Raw genomic sequence first — 16992 nt, forward strand, 5'->3', positions numbered from 1 at the left:
CTTGAGCTATGCTCCCAGTCCTCTAGACTTCTTTTTCTCTCTCTCCAATTTTGCCCATCTTTTCCTACTTACTGCTCTACTCTCGCTATTTGAGGGACTAAATCTAGGGAACAGTTGGCTCCCCATGTGGAACACACTCTCCACCAATAAATGATTCAAACACGACAGCTTCAAAATCTGAAGGCCCCAGGAGATTCACCCTCAGGTTAGATTCAAGTTATAATGGTTACCATCATATCATGCCCCTCACCCCACAACATGCTCCAGTTCTAAACCCCTTTCCATATCCAACCATATTTTCTTCCAATCTCCAAGACCAACTTCCTGGACTCATATTACCCACTTACATTCATTTAACTGACCCTATAGAGTGGCCCAAAGACTCTGATCTTCCTTTCCACCCCCACTACTACCACTCCACCCAAGTTCTTATCACACTATGCTTAGATTAGTTTATTTCTAATTTCTCTTCCTCTGCCTTCACACCTTCAGTCCTTCCTCTTCTTGGCTACTAAACTCTCACTAAAGTCAAGATTTCATACCATTGCACAGCAGCAAACCCTCTTGAGATTTCTTCTGCTTTCATCTGCCCCAAACCCCATCAAAACTGGCTATTGCTCCCGACCTGTTTTATAAGGCTAACACTATGAATGATTTTCACATTTTTAAAGGGTTGTAAGAAGAAGAAGAAAAAGAAAAGGAAATACAGACTATATGTGGCTGGCAAAGTCTGAAATACTCCTGGCCCTTTAAAGAAAAAGTTTGCTGGCTCCTGACCTAGGTCTGCAAGTCCTCACATCTCACTATTGTTCCTATGTACCATCACACCTAAACACAAGGCCCCTGACTTGGAGAGGAAAGCCTCATAGTTTTCTCGATAACTGGCTATTCTAATTCATGTCCATGTGTCTGTCTAGGTAGTTTTCCTGCTCTACAGGATCAACTCTTCTTTGCAGTCAGACTCCAGGTCCCACCAAGAATCCTGTTCTAAGTTATGGTAGTGTCTTGTGTCTGCCTCACTGCCTGACACCTGTCCTCTACTCTACGTGATTCCCTCACCAAGTACTTAGTCAACATCATGCATCCTTTCCTTTACTTTTGCTGCTTCATCTTCTCAGTGAGACTGAAAGGTCATTGAGGGGTGGAGTTTTCAACATTGATTTACCTGGAATGTCTCCTATGCTGAGCTGGAGTAGGTTTCCCAAAACAAATTAATTTAGCTCAAGAACCAAAGCTGGACTACAACTAGGCTTCTATCATAATAGCAGGGCATTGTTTTCTAAGAGTCCTACCTTTTGAAGCTCACCTTTCTCTGCGGCCCAGATATCTGCCAGGAAATGAAAGCAAACTTCTAAAATAGAGCCCATTTCAGACTGGGAGAAGAGAGGTCAATGATTGGTTCTGGGGAATGCCCATTATCTCTTGGCATTTCATTGGGCAGAAAAATCACTTAATGAGCCCCTTTGCAAATTTATTCGTGGTCATAAGATACTGAAAGCTTAGATTTCATATCAGTGGCTTTCAACATTTTATGGACTACAAAATGATGAAGCTTTGGCTTCTGTTGAGAAAATAGCACATATGCAACTAACATACATTGTACATGTAATTTCAGGGTGTTAATAAACTCAATGTCAAGCATTATATAAAAACTTTAAGAGATGGGTTGGAGGTATGGACCAAGTGGTAGAGCTCTTGCACTTGTGTTGCAAGCACAAAGCCCTGAGTTCAAACCCCGGTACTGCCGCAACAAATAAACAAACCCCAAATAACGACAAACTCCCAAAACTATAAGAGTAGGTACCTTCAGGCAAATTAACTTCAATCTTAACCTGAGTGTTCAATATATGGGCTACCATTTTGTTTCGTTTGTTTTCTTTTTCTTTTTGGTTGTATTGCAGTTTGAACTCAGGGCCTCACACTTGCTAGGCAGGCGCTCTATCATTTGAGCTACTCTGCCAACCTAGTATTTGAGCTAAGAAGTAGAAAATGGGTACATATAAAGAGACTTGGATTGGTCTCAACTTTAACATTTTTTTAAGAAAATATTTTAAGTTAAATGTTAAAATCTAAAGTCTTCTGATGTATACTTCTCTTGTGAAGTACCATACATGTTCGTCACTGAGGAACAAACACTGAATATGATATAGTGGAGTAAAAAAGAAAAATTATGTAAATTCAGATGTCATTATGTCCCTATTCCATTGTAAACCAAATCTTCCAACTCATTTTATGTCACTTTTCAGTCAACAGAGGGAGCTCTAACCTAAGTGAACATACTCAGGAAGAATCTCAGTTTCTCTCCCACTCCCAGCCTCTCTCTAGGGTCTTGATATTATATCCCAGACTGGCCTCAAACTCAAAATCCTCCTGCATCCACCTCCGGAGTACTGGGATTACAGGAGGGTACATCCCCCCATGTGGCTTGGAAGAATGTCTTACATATGAAACTTCCCAGCTTTCATACATGGGGAAGGGGCATTATTTATATTCATGACTGGATGCTTTCAAAACAAATGCCATATTGATCAGGAGATATATTATGCTACATTTGATTTTGTCAAAGAACTTGAAAATAATTCTTAATATTTTGTTCCAATGGTAAAGTACAATTATAGAAAATATATACAGATGACCTTTGTCCTGTTCCTTTCAAGCCTACTACAGATGCACAATCATTTATCTGAAACCCCTATGGTGAGAAACACTAGAAAGTTCAGAATTATTCAGATTTTAGGAAAGCAATACAATATATGGTGTTCTACCTAGCTAACCCCCAGTAGGATCAGGGATAGTATCATTTTAATTGAATACATTAATATTTCTCAAAGAAAATATATGAGTATTTTCACAAAAAGATTATAAATAATCTCATACTGGCTGAGTTCTGGTATTGTCCTCAAATTAGCTGTGGAGTCAAAGTGCAGTCTTCAGAGCTTTTTAATTTTGGAATATGTATCATAAGCTATTTAAGTTCATAGTTAAATGGTAAAGACTTTCGGCTTTCACTGAAAGTATGACATAAATGCTAATAATTGGTAGAATAAAGATAAATTTTCCAAATTCACAATTTTAAAGGACAAAGGTAAATGAAGAAAACGACTAAATTGGTCACAGAAAATTCTGAATACTTTTTGCATACAACAGGTTACATTGGGTGGCTGTGGGAATTAAAACAAAGTCTTAAGTCCTGGTTGCCTGATTGTTCCCTGTTATCTAATTGTAGTTATGTTAACAGAATAATCTTTCTAAATTACAAATCATATCCTTTAGGATTGACAGGAAAAAATCGAAGTTCATTAATTTGTTAGAAGGCCCTTCACATTGTTCCTTTTGTCCTTCTCTACCCTCAATCTCTAGGTCTTCTCTACACGTTGTATCCCTCTGTTCTGAAGTAATCGGAAATGCCTCCAACATACTTAGCCCACTACCTGCTATGAGTGCGTTTTCCTGTCTGCTTGAACATACCTTGCATGTTTACCTGACATCTCCTTTTGGTCATTAAGATTCAGGATGTCACTTCCTAGAAATTTTCTTTGATATTCATCTCTTCCATGCAGTTCCACAGCAGCATGGATTTATATTTATAAAAACACTTGAGAGTACTATGCTAGTTTGGCAGTTTCCTTGTAGACCTTACACCACTGTGTCTGCCTTTTCATCACTGTGTTCTCAGCATGCAGCACAGTTTTGGCCCATGAATGGTGTTGAGTAGCTAGTGTTTGCTAAATAAATTAATAATGAATGAAACACACAACAGGTTCAGAAAAGATAAAGGTCAAGAAAAGCTTTGAGCTAGATATTGGAAAATATTTACATTTTTGATAGTTGGAGGTGGGAGAAGACATTTTAAAATTGAGACACAGGGCTGGTGGAGTAGCTCACGTGGTAGAGCATCTGCCTAGCAAGCATGAGGCCCTGAGTTCAAATCCCAGTGCCACCATAAATAGAATAAATAAATAAACCTAAAATGATATATTTTTAAAAATTGAGTCATAGCTGAAATATGGAGACAGAACAGTATAAGCAGTATTCATCACTATACCTTGTGCAACCTTATTATACAGGAGCACAGAGCTTGTGGTGGAGGGGTGGAAGAAGGAAAGAGTTGAACAGAGTGTTGGTATCATCAACATCATTATTAATTAACAGAGCAATGTGGTAGAAAGAATGACAAATAACTAGCCTGTTTAAAATAATTTAACTTTTCCTGGCATTGTGTAAAATTAAGGAGTTAAGATAGTCCTTTAGAGTCTTAAAATTCTGTGATCTCTTAGTGGAGTGGACCTAGCTTCCTGGGGACAGTACATAGACAGGGCCTTGGGTGCCCAGATAAGAAAACTGTCCTTTCATTTGTAGAAGTGTAAACTCATCAAGATTACTAACCATGGGTATAACCTGATGTTATAGGAAGTCTAAGGAAAAGGAGAGACTCCCAGGCAAGAAGCATGGGGTCTCCCTGGGGGAATCGACAAGGAAATCCCAATGGTCAGGGCATGAAGTAACATAATAAAGACCTGGGTTTAGTTCCTGGGGGAAAGGTAGTAGGTGAGACATTTCACAGATTATAAGTGTGTTTCTAGAGGAAATACTGAATGAACAGCTGGGACAAATTTCAATTTTCACCTTAAACATAAGCTTCTACCCAGACATGGGTGCTGGAGATCATCACTGAGCTTCAGAAAGACTGACCGTGGGGAGGTGGCGGTCTCCACTCTCACTAACCTGATGCACACAGATGTTACACTTATCACAGAATACCATATCATTCCCTTCTTCACTGTCTGGAGACCGGCACACATCACAGATCACATCTTCATCATACTCTATGCCTAGGCCTTCCTCTGTCTCAATAGCATGGTTCATATTTTCATGGCAATGGCGTTCCAGGACTTCTACTGTCTTTTCCATAACAGTCTCATCAACTGGCTCATAACCTGCACAGAAATAGAAAGAATCAATCAACCCGTCAGTCAGCTGTCATTCTCAAATCACTTACTGGGAGCCCAGTGCAGGAGTGGGTGGGATTCTAAATGATAAAAGCATCTTTTCTCTGCTCTAAAGCAACCAGATTTCAAAGAATTTTTTATAAGAGCCACTATAATATTTACCTATAATAACAATATTAGTGTTTGACACCTGAAAGGAGAAATACATTTAATCATATTTCTTTAGAAGATTATTACTACCCTTCCAATTTTCTGTGTAAATCATAGCCAGTTCTCTCCTGAATCTCCTTCCGTTTTCTCTTATTCCTACTATGGGAGCACTTGAACTAAGCTTTGTAATTTTGAAAACATTAGTTTGTATCATAATCAAATAAATCATGTGGGTACAAATAATTCATTCTTAGCAAATTAGCTTCAATAAGCACATCTAATAGTTATACAAGAAGATTTTCATACAAAACTATATTAAGGTATAAAAGTTCTCAGTACTATGTGTACATTATACATATGAAATATTCTTGTTTATAAGTCTGACTTTTAAAAAGCCCAATACTATTTTTTCAGCAGCAAACTACAATACAAACTTCTTAGCATTTAACTGTAATTCTGAAATTACCTTTTTTTTGCTTGACTCCTTTTTCCTTCTAAACTTTTATTTTTTCTTAGTCTTCCACACTTAACCTAACTAAAAGATTCATATGGCAGATGTTGGTAACAACTAAACATTTTCTTCTTAGGAGGGCTAATGTTTTTTTCAGAGCACATATATTTATTCTATTGGCTTAAAACTCAGGAAGAATTCTCAAAATGATCTAAGACGCATTTACCCACTTCATTTGTAATGTAAGAAAGAACTTTGGAATTCTGCATAAACAACCCCTTAAATATTGTAGCTACTTATGAAACAAAAGAAACTACCCAGGACAACTTTATATATATCTGTATCTATGTCTATATACACACATACACACATATATATGAAAGAGTAGAGTGTTTGTTTATAAGAGAACTTGGATTCAAATTCCAACTTTACCTCATATTAATTATGTAAACTTTGACAAGTTATCTTCCTTAGTGCTTAGTGTTCTTAGCTATAAAATAAGGATAATAACAAACTCACTGATTTGTTGTAAGGATGAGATAATGTTCATACGTTGCTTAGTATGATACCTAGTATGTAGCATTCAATTTAAAATTCCTTAATCTGAACACAAAATGCTTAATTTAGTATTGTTTTTAAAAAGTGCCACTAGACTTATCAATCACCCTAAGAGAAAACTGAAATAAGGCAATCCTCTTTTAAAACTCTTCCAAGCCTAAAATGCAGTGTAGTATCCTGGACGAGATCCTGAATCAGAAAAAGGTCAACAGAGGAAAAAAATGAAATCCCAATAAAGTCTGGAGTTTAGTTAATAGTAATGTAACCTGTGGTGGATTCCTAGTCTTGAAAAATGTACTATGGCAAAGTTATGTTAATATCAGGGGAAATGAAAATGTTTGAGGTATACATGGCAACTGTCTGTACTAAATGCCTAACTTTTCTGTAAATCAAGCTATTCCAAAATAAATTTTATTTAAAAAGTCTTATCCAAAGGGAATTAACTACAAAATTTCAAGGTGGTTTCATGCCAAAGGCAGTACTGTAATTATTGTGATACTGATGACTGTGATATCTATGTATGCTGCATGCTTCCTAAGCACAATTACACAGCAAGCCATCAGTCTACTTGATTATGTCCTCATACCCTGTCAGTCTTTTATTTCCTTCTTTTCGTGGTTCCCACCCTAAATTGACCAACCCCCTCTCCTCTTAAGAGAGCAGCAAGAGAAGACATAAAACAAAAGGTATTTTTTAAAGCAACATATAAGGATTAGTTACTGGGAGAATAGCTACCATTGCCATGCCAAACTAGATTTTATGTATTTTTTTTTTACATGCGTTTGGATATCAGCCTCAAAAGGAAGAAAAGGACAGGGAGAAGAAGAGAAAAACCATCCATTGTTGTACTGACAAGGAACATAAATGATTCAAACAAAAATGAACTCAAGTATATCCTTTACTGAATTTCATAAGGAGACTTAAAAATCACAGTTCCACAGAAAAAGTTGACCTAAACACTGCTTAGACTAAAAACAGATGAAAAAGAGCTCAAGTGGTAAGAATGCCTGCCTAGCAAGTGTGAGGCCCTGAGTTCAAAGCCCAGTGCCACCAAAATAAAGTGTTTCCTTTCAGCCTAGCACTTCCCAACGTTGCTGGTATGATACTATCATTTACTTTAAAATTATTATCATGTTTACTTTAAAGTTTTTTGTTGACTGGTTTTGATTCTTTTATTTTTTAAAAAGTATATGACAATTTTAGAATTCACTGAAGATAGTTAAGAACTACTTTGAGGGTGTTTCTCCCTTGGCCTGACTTTTTTCTTCCTGGCAGTAAAATTACAAGTCCTGCATTAAGGTGCACTGGTCACACCAACCTGTCAGTTGCAGTGGTGCTGCTAGCTCAATGTTGAAGATGGAGTTTCTTTACAACCCCCTGACAGATGCATCTCTACCCCTGGGACTGCTCGCTGATCAGGGTGCTTTTCAGGGCTGAGCCAGTACAGGCCTCAGTATCCCTCTCAATTACAAGTTCAACTGGCTATGATCACACACTCAGCATTGGAAAGCAACCTCATAAAACTTACATGCCATCCCTGATCTGTGCTATTTACCTGGATTGAGGAAAGAAAAGGTCAGATTTAAATGTTATTACTCTCTTCCAATATATTATGCATTCGAAGAAATACTTAAGGTAAGATCAAAAAGAAAAATAAATGAAAAGGCCAGAAAAGAAAAGAAGGCAACAAGATCAAGTTGAAGGGTCCTAACAACTTAAAAAATCATGTGATTGAGTCAAAGCACAACTTACTCATGAGAAAACAACTTACCCATTTCTGTGAGGTCTTCATTGAGTTCTTGAAGCCAGAAGATGTCCATGTCATCTAGGTCATAGCGGCATGTAGCTGCTGCCAGCTCTAGCATATTGATGCTGCCAGGCTCTGTGATATCTGGGCTGGAGCAGCAGATGTACTTCCGGGGCCGGACAAAAAGAACATCCTTTACCTTCTCAGATATAATCCTAGAAAAGCAAGAGAAAGACACTGGTAACAAGCAACAAATGACAGGTTTTAGGCACTGACTGGTTGGGTCCAACAATACTCAGACCATACATAGCTGGATGCCATTTCCTTTCCACACCTAGGTACATGCCCTGCTTTGCTTTCTAGGAGGTATGGCAGATCTCTTTCCAGAAAATAAATGGTTCTGCAAATTCAGTTTTGTCTTCCCCTGTAAATTCACTGACTGTTACTGATATGTTCCATTCACCTTCATGGATCCTTGGATCCTACTACCATTCATTGCAATGAAATGCTGCTGCATTATTGTGTGTTCTTGGTGCAATGGTCACCAAGTGCATTTAGAAGGGGAAAGGTAAGAAGGCAGTATTTACACAAAGGCATAACCAGATCCTATGCCAAAAACATATTTGATTCAAATTCCTGGTTTTCTTCCATAGAGACAATACTGGATGGTGGTCCAGAAAACACAGGCTTTAGACACACAGCCTGTTTTTTTCTGTCACTCATTTCTATGATGATCCTGGAAAATTAATTTATATAAGGGTAAATTTTCTTATTGAAAAAATAGGGATACTGATAATAAATTAAGATAAAATAATACCAAATTTGAAGGACTATTACAATTATATGAAATAAAGTGTCTTACACAGTATATAGTAAAAAAATAGGTGCTCAGTAACCTCAGCGATTGTTATATTTATTATTTTCACTATGTAGGCGAGTTAAAGCCAAGAGGCTATAGAGTTACACAAATTTCCCAACCATAATGATAGCAACCACAAATCTGAGCCAGGGTAACATGATGAAATGAAAAACTCTTACTCTTACATCAACTTCTCTTATTCCTACTGACGCCCAAGAGCCTAAGACAAGGAAACTAAGCAAGGGGAGAAATACAAGTTTTTGGTAATAACAACTTATTCTACAATTGATGGTTTAAATACCACATGCGGCATCAGAAAATATAACCAGGAGGAAATCTGTATTATTATATTCCCTGTACTTTTAAAGAACAGGGTAGATTATTTTTTAAAAAGGGAAAAACAGACAATGTAAAATAATGAAAATCAATCATTCCTTTGGAGGGCTTCTGGAGCTAATTTCTTTATTCTAGAGTCATTTATATAGAAAGATTCATAAACATATACACATTCCCAAAAATACATGTAAATATATATAGGCATAGTCCACCATATAAATGTAGACAGGAGACATTATCTTCTAAGCATTCTTCCAAAAGTCTAACATTCTAAAGAATATATTTTGAATAAAGCAATTGTATGCATTTGCATGTTTTAATTTTCTACCACATGGAATTTTTAAAGCCAAAGGAAATATATACTTGAGGAAAAGATTAATTGAAGCTAAAATTCTGCTATTAGAAGCCTGCTTTCAACTGAAATGAACCCAACTAAAAAGGACAAGATACACATATGAATTCTTCAGAGACTATGAGATTAAATATGCTTTGGTTCTCTGATGCATGACCTACAGGGTAATATCCATTTTTTCAAGACTATAGCTAATGATTCATCTCAATTGCCTCCAGTGGTACAAGGAACAAGGTAGACTATAAATGTTCTTGAATTAAACTATTTATTAAGTTTCTGACAATAAACAAAGGAGAATATATTTATGAACTTGGGGTAGGTAAAGATATTTTAAGCAAAATACAGATACCATTAATCATAAAGGAAGAGACTAGAAAAATAAACTAGAACTTTTGGTTATCAAAAGATGCAGTTAAGAGAGTGAACAGGCAATCCACGGAACAGATAATATTTGCAATTACATATACAAAGGACTTAATGTATAATAAACTCTTACACATCAATTAGAAAATGATAAACCAATTAACAACTAGGCAAAAGACTTAAGCAGATACTTCACAAATAAGGCTATCTATACGTAAAGTAATTTTTCAAAGTCTCTCAAAAGACCCCAAATTTGTCTATAAAAGTCTAAGTGATAGTAAGGATGTGGAGCAAACAGCTCTGTCATATACTGCTGGTGGGAGTGCGAACTAGTATAACTACTTTGGCAGCAGATATTATGGCAACAGCGTATGAACAGACACATGCCCTGTGAGCTAGCAACTCTACTCCTAGGTATATACTTATCTATTGAGAGCAGAATAGATAAATTGTGGCATATTCATACAATGAAACATGACACAGAAGTGAAAATTAATGAACTACTACTATATGCAATGGCATGGATGAATCTCACAACCATAATGATGAACAAAGTAACTTAGTCTCAAATGAACACATACTATAGGACTCTATTCACATGAAGTTCAAAAACTGGCAAAACTGTTATGTAGGGTAAGGGATGAGCATCTCAGATTTACTAGCTCTTGCAGGGTAGGAAGCAGTTCTGGACAGGAGACTGCAAGTGATTTTCCTCATTCACTGTAGGGCTCTACGTTTTGTCACCTCTGAATGGAAAGTAAACTGGCTAGAACAACCACATACAAGAAGATCACAACAACTTTAAGGCTACCTGATGCTAATGGCTTATACATTTCAACTTGTAACTCTGAGAAACAATGTTAAAAAGGATTGTCAAGTACCTATTCCCACTGACCTTTACTGTCCTTATTTTTGGAAATTACATTTGGGACTGGTCTAGCTTCTGTTTATCCTAGAGCACAAACCCTAAAATCCATGTGATCTCCATATTCAAGGTTTGTTTCAGGACAATCCCAGGCTGCTGCAGTGTTTATACCTCTGTAATGTCTAAGTATCGCACCCTTGGACAGGCTGGTCAAGAGGCAGCAAAGTACAGGAATATACATGGACAACTTTCCCACTATACCAAACTTGCTCCCTGCTTAATTTGGACATTGCCCCAGTCAAGATTGAAATTTTGACATCAGTGGTGATCCTGGCTGTCAAAAATTGTACTCTTATGAAATGGGAATCCATTTATTCATCATTAATTAAATGGAGCCATCAAAAGACATCAGGCATATTCTTTTTTTTCTTTTTTTGGTGGTGGTACTGAGGTTTGAACTCAGGGCCTTGTGCTTCCTAGGCAGGCACTCTACCACTTGAGCCACACCTCAAGGCCTGGGATATTCTTATGGGGCTCCTGGGACAGAGCTGAAGGGTCCTGGCTTTCCGGCTCTGGAGCGGGCACTGGCGTGGCTTCTTTCTTTCTGGGGTGCCAGGAACTCATGAACTGCTAGCTCTATCTGTGACCTGAAGATGTGTTTTAGTTTTGGATCCATTACCTGAGAAATAATCCTGTTTACACTTGCTTCTACCATCCCTGACTGAACCATACCCTGTTTCAGACCATTTGGCAATTAGTTCTTGTTTATTCCAGGATTCCATTCCTGCTTGTCCAGATGTGTCAATGCAAAATTATCCACTTTTTTGCCTTAAGTTTTGGTAAGCTGGCTTGGAGTTCCAGCAGAAGCTATCAAACAGACCCTGGCTCTTCAGCTGCTACATGATGAGAGTGATGAGTGGCAGGAGGGCAGGGGGCAGCCAGGCCTAGTTGATGGGGCTGCTGTTCCTGCTGGTACCTGTTCCTTTCCCTGCTGAGGTCTGGCCCACTCTGCCACCACTCACTCCCTCCTTTCCCCCACTGCTTCCACCTCCTGCCATGTCAGCGACTAGGGCCCGTGAGAGAACCCGAATAAGGCTTTTTTGTTATAGAGGGTCCCGTGGAGGCAATGGAGGGGGCGATGGTGGTGTTGAAGGTGGCGGTGATGGTGGTGGCAGTGGTGGCAATGGTGGAGGAAGAAGTAGGTTTGGAGGCAGCAGAGGTGATTGCAGAGACCGCAGAAATGATAATGTTCTATTTCTTGATCTGGGTGGCAGTTAAATGAATATGTTTAATTCATGAAAATTCATTTAGCTATACAATTATGTTTTGTGTAGTTTTCTGTGTGTCTATGATACTTCAGTGCAAAATTTATCATAATGATAATTATAATGGGGATGTTATCTCACTCATCTTTCCACATTTATCTTGAACTAAAAGTCTGAATTTAAGAACTGAGATAGCAACACCAAAATGCATGAAAACCCATGGGTAAAGGTTAAGTTAATGCAAACTCACAAGAATAATTTACTGTTTTTATGAGAGGAGAAGTTCTATAAAAATTAGTGAAAAATATTACTTTGGGATATTTTTTGAGACAAGGTCTTGTTATATAGTTTAGTATGGTCTCAAACTCAACAATCCTCTTGTCTCAGCCTCCTGAGTGCTGGAATTACAGGAGTGTTCCACCACACATGGCCTGGGATTTTAAGAAGTATAGCTTTAATATCTTCCAATATATGTAACATTGCTACTACAGCTGGAGGAAATCTCAGGATGATCTTTGGGTGATTTTCTTTATTAGCCTCTATGAACTAGGCATAGACACTCTGGCCACCAGATCACTGACCAAATCAGCAAAAGCTTACAAGCCCAGAGGTTTGAACAATTTTGTCAGGATGAGGTAAGTGTACCTTGCCATTTGGTTGCTTTAGTATAACTCAATGTTGAAATAACTTTCCATATGACTCGCCTTTGGTGGAAGGATCCACAACCACACCTGCTGTAGTTCCATAGAAAGAAGGCCTACTTGCCCACTCATTCTTCAGGGTAAGTCAGGGTGGCTGGAACACTACTACCTCTGGCCCATGTGGACATTGCTGTGCCAATGAGGAGGCAATAAAATGGAAACTGCCACTACTCTAACCTAATTTAAGACCTCCCTAAGTACCTTAGGTATCCCTCAATGTTTCTTCAACTGATCTAAATATTTGGAAGGAAGAGACTGCTATTATTTTCTAAAGAGTAGAACAGAATAATTTGCAAACAGTACAAAAACTACATACCACAACATTATAGATTGTTTTGAAGGCTTGAAATAAGCGTCTTAAAAATTAACTAGATAGTAGCCCCCTGTAAAAATATCTTTAGGAGTAGTTTCCCAAAATGCCTCTCATTAATCTTGCCACTCTAGGATGACCACTTCTCTCCCAAGCCTCCATGAATCTATAAAACAAAGGACAATTGTAACCTCTGTGATAGATGGCATTTTTCAAATCTTACATGCTCTTCTACAATGTGACTTTGTTACTCCTTCATTAAGTGGTGAAGTCTGTTTCTCCTCCCTTTGAATAGAGGAGGGCTTGTGACAGTTTTGACCAACAGAAGTAATGCTATGAGAACTGCAAGGTTGGGTCATCAAATGGAATGCATCCTTAGCCTAGCTTTCAGGAAGGAGCCCTGTGCCTGAAGCCTATAAGGACTTTGAATTGTCAGGTTATTAGAAAATCAAACTACAAGGAGAGGCATATGTCATTTCTTTTTGGGGAGACTCTTGATTGCTGCTTCAATTTCATTTTGTGTTATAGATCTATTCAGGTGATTAATATCCTCTTGGTTCAATTTTGGATGATCATATGTATCTAGAAATCTGTCCATTTCTTTAAGATTTTCAAATTTATTTGAATGTAGGTTCTCAAAGTAGGCTCTGATGATTTCCTGGACTTCGATGATGTTTGTTGTTATCTCCCCTTTTGCATTCCTGATTCTACTAATTTGGGTTTTTTCTCTCCTCAGTTTAGTCAGGTTTGCCAGGGGTCTGGCAATGTTGTTTATTTTTTTCAAAGAACCAACATTTTGTTTCATTAATTCTTTGTATGGTTTTTTTGGTTTCTATTTCGTTGATTTCAGCTCTCATTTTTATTATTTCTCTCCTTCTATTTGTTTTCGGATTTGCTTGTTCTTGTTTTTCTAAGAGTTTGAGATGTATCATTAGGTCATTGATTTGGGATCTTTCAGTCTTTTTAATATATGCACTCATGGCTATAAACTTTCCTCCCAGGACTGCCTTTGCTGTGTCCCATAGGTTCTGGTAGGTTGTATTTTCATTTTCATTGACTTCCAGGAACTTTTAAATTTCCTCTTTTATTTCATCAATGACCCATTGTTCATTAATAATGAGTTATTCAGTTTCCAGTTGTTTGCATGTTTTTTGTTTGGATTATTCTTGCAATTATGAGCCATTTAAAAAATTGAAGTCTGGACATTTGGGATACCATAAAACCTGTTTAAACCTTTGTTACACTACTATGGATGGAGATCAGTGTTGGGATGGGAAACACTGCCTTGTTACTGCCAGGTGATTCCAGAAGTCCTAGTTCACCATTTGGCCTGTGTCAACATCCAAAGACAGACTCCCTGTTACTGCTGGGTGGGGCTGGAAGTTCTGGCTCTCACTAGGCTTCCACTGATATCTCCCTTACTGGGATTGGTAAGAATGCCTTGCATGGCCTTGACTGATGGCACCAGGAACGATGTCTTCATTACTGCTGGGCAGAAGTAAAAATACTGATTCTTCATTAAGCCTCCTCTGACATAATCCCAGACAAGGTATATCATTACTGTTGCAGGCTGATGGCTGAGGTGGAAGTCTAGGCTCCTTACTGTATCTTTGCTGGACAGGGTTGGGTGGCTCAAGTGTTTTTCTGTGCTGTTTGGATGGAGATGAGCAGATATTATCTAAAAGTTTTCTGTCTTGATCAGCTATCCCTTTCCCAGTCATTCAGCTAGAGGGAGCAGAATTTCCTTAGTTGTTGTTTTTTGTCTTTGCTGGTTGGGGCTTCTGGGTTGCCACCTTCTCCAGCATCCAGTCTGGGAGCAAAAAGAAAACCCAGGGAACATACAGTTGTGTTGTTCCAGAGGTTTCAAGGACTTTGGCCATTTTACTTTGTTCTCTTGACCTTTCAAAGACTTAGGTTTGTTTTATATAAAGTGCTCAGGGATTTTGGTTGTACTTAGTGGTAGGCATAGGGAGAAATGTATCTACTCCATCTTTCTGGAGGTGGAAGCCTGGCTAAGACTGCTGAATTTTAAAATGAAAGCAAGAGAGAATACTATGAATAATTCCATACACGTAAATTCAACACCTAAGATGAAACAAAGCAATTTATTAAAGCACAAATTACCAAAGATCACCCAATATGAAACAGATAATTATGAAAGGGATTAAATTTATAGTTAAGAAATTCCCAAAAGAGAAGTCTCCAGATCTAAAGTGTTTGACTGGAGAATTCAATCAAACATTTAAATAAGAATTCTATGTAGTTTCTTCCAAAAATCAGAAGAGGAAGGAATACACTCCAACTAATTAATTCTATGAGGCCAGTATTACCCTGACACAACATCAGACAAAATGCAAGAACACAGACATAAAAATTCTCAATAAGATATTAGCAAATTAAATCAAGCAGCATATAAAAAGAACTCTAAGATTATCAACTGGATATTAGAGACTGAACTTGCTTTTGAACTTGCTTTTGAAAAATACATCGACATAAAACCTAACTCTTCATCAATGTTCCAACACCATTTTATATCAAAAAATTTAATTCTTAAGCTGGCCTATAAAATTCAGAAAGTAAAAGCTGTAAGACATAGTTTGATTCCTGTAACATGATGATAAACTCAGGGCAGCAGCTACAATAAGAAGTTGTGGGTGATGGTTGGGTACCGGTGGCTCACACTTGTTATCCTAGCTACTCAGTAGGCAGAGATCAGGAGGATCATGGTTTAAAGTCAGCTTGGACAAATACTTTGCAAGACCCTATGTTAAAAATACTCAACAGAAACCAGGGCTGTTAAGAGTGGCGCAAGTGGTAGGGTACCTGCCTAGCAAGCCTGAGGCCCTAAGTTCAAACCCCAGTACCGCCAACAACAACAAAAAAAGTTGTGGGTGAGGAGATTAGGTATTCCAAACAAAGCTTCAATCCTAAATCAGTTGAGCCTCCAATATAATTGCCTCATATTTAAAGCCAAAGAGGAAATCCAAGGAAGCTGACAAAAAGGATGATTTCTGTTAAATCCAGGAAACAAGATCAACATATTCTGTAACAGTTATGCTCAATGTGTCATCCCCAGAATAGCAGCATCAGAATCATGTGGGGAAGCTGTAAGAAATGCAAATTCTCAACCAAGGATCATGGAACATGCTTATAATCCCAGCACTCCAAAGGCTGAGGCAGGAGGATCTCCAGTTCAAGGTCAGTCTGGGATACATAACAAGAAGCTGTTTCAAAAAATGCAAATTCTCAGGCCTCACACTTCAGATCTACTAGAGTGAGGCTGAGAAGTCTGTTTTAACAAGCTGGGCAAACTAGCTCAAGTCTGTAATCCTAGATACTTAGAAGGCAGAGATTAGGAGGATCGTGGTTTGAGGCCAGTCTGGGAAAAAAGTTAGTGAGACCCCATCTCAAGCAATAAACTGGGCATGATGGTGTGTACCTGTCATACAAACTACACGGGAGGCATAAATGGGAGGATTGCGGTCCAGGATGGCCCAGGCAAAAACACAAGACCCTATCCAAGGGACTGGGAGCATGGCTCAAGTAGGAAAGTGTGTGCCTAGCAAGTCTGAGGCCCTGAGTTTAAACTCTAGTACCACCAAAAAGAAGTCTGTTTTAGTAAGTCCTCCAGGTGATTCTGATGTAGCTTAAAATTTGAGAATAGTTCTTCCTACTACAGTAAGATTCTTATTGATGCCTTGTAAGAAACAGAACACAAGAATTCTACCTACCAAGAGCAATCAGCTCTGGATTTCATTAAGGAATATAATATGACTAATAATTTAGCAATCTGCTTTGTCCAATTCAAATGAAGGGATTTATGTGCTAGGCAAAGAACTACAGGGAAAAGATTTGACAAAACTTCACAGCACTTAAAATGTTAAATATTTTAAATTTTCTTAACAAATATTGGAGCACTGAAGCCTCATATGAATCAGGGAGTACACATCTCCATGTGAGAGAAAGCTAACTCTTTTAGTCTCTTAATTTCCTCTTCCTAAACTATTGTTCTATTTTTTGTTATCCCACTTGTCAGATAGATACTATTTTTAAAGTGGTACATGGGACATTTTCCATTTGACCTGG

General features: G+C 37.9%; 1 protein-coding gene and 1 long non-coding RNA gene across 8 annotated transcripts in view; one reads left to right on the forward strand and one right to left on the reverse strand.

Annotated features, from left to right (window-relative positions):
- Nucleotides 1-16992, forward strand: part of LOC141419832 (uncharacterized) — a 68174-nt gene that overhangs the window by 48257 nt on the left and 2925 nt on the right. The window contains exon 3 of the long non-coding RNA XR_012444548.1: nucleotides 15983-16104. This is a non-coding gene — a long non-coding RNA (uncharacterized lncRNA). The remainder of the gene's footprint in view (nucleotides 1-15982; nucleotides 16105-16992) is intronic.
- The window catches only part of Jade3 (jade family PHD finger 3), a 139877-nt gene that overhangs the window by 31022 nt on the left and 91863 nt on the right, over nucleotides 1-16992 (reverse strand). For all 7 annotated transcript variants that reach the window (XM_074063592.1, XM_074063590.1, XM_074063588.1 and 4 more), the window contains 2 exons: nucleotides 7880-8070; nucleotides 4726-4937 (listed from right to left, as the gene is read on the reverse strand). In XM_074063592.1, coding sequence (XP_073919693.1) covers nucleotides 4726-4937; nucleotides 7880-8070 — 403 coding nt within the window. The remainder of the gene's footprint in view (nucleotides 1-4725; nucleotides 4938-7879; nucleotides 8071-16992) is intronic.

This window comes from Castor canadensis, chromosome X, assembly GCF_047511655.1.
Source record: "Castor canadensis chromosome X, mCasCan1.hap1v2, whole genome shotgun sequence".
In the NCBI taxonomy this organism is placed as follows: Eukaryota; Metazoa; Chordata; class Mammalia; order Rodentia; family Castoridae; genus Castor; species Castor canadensis.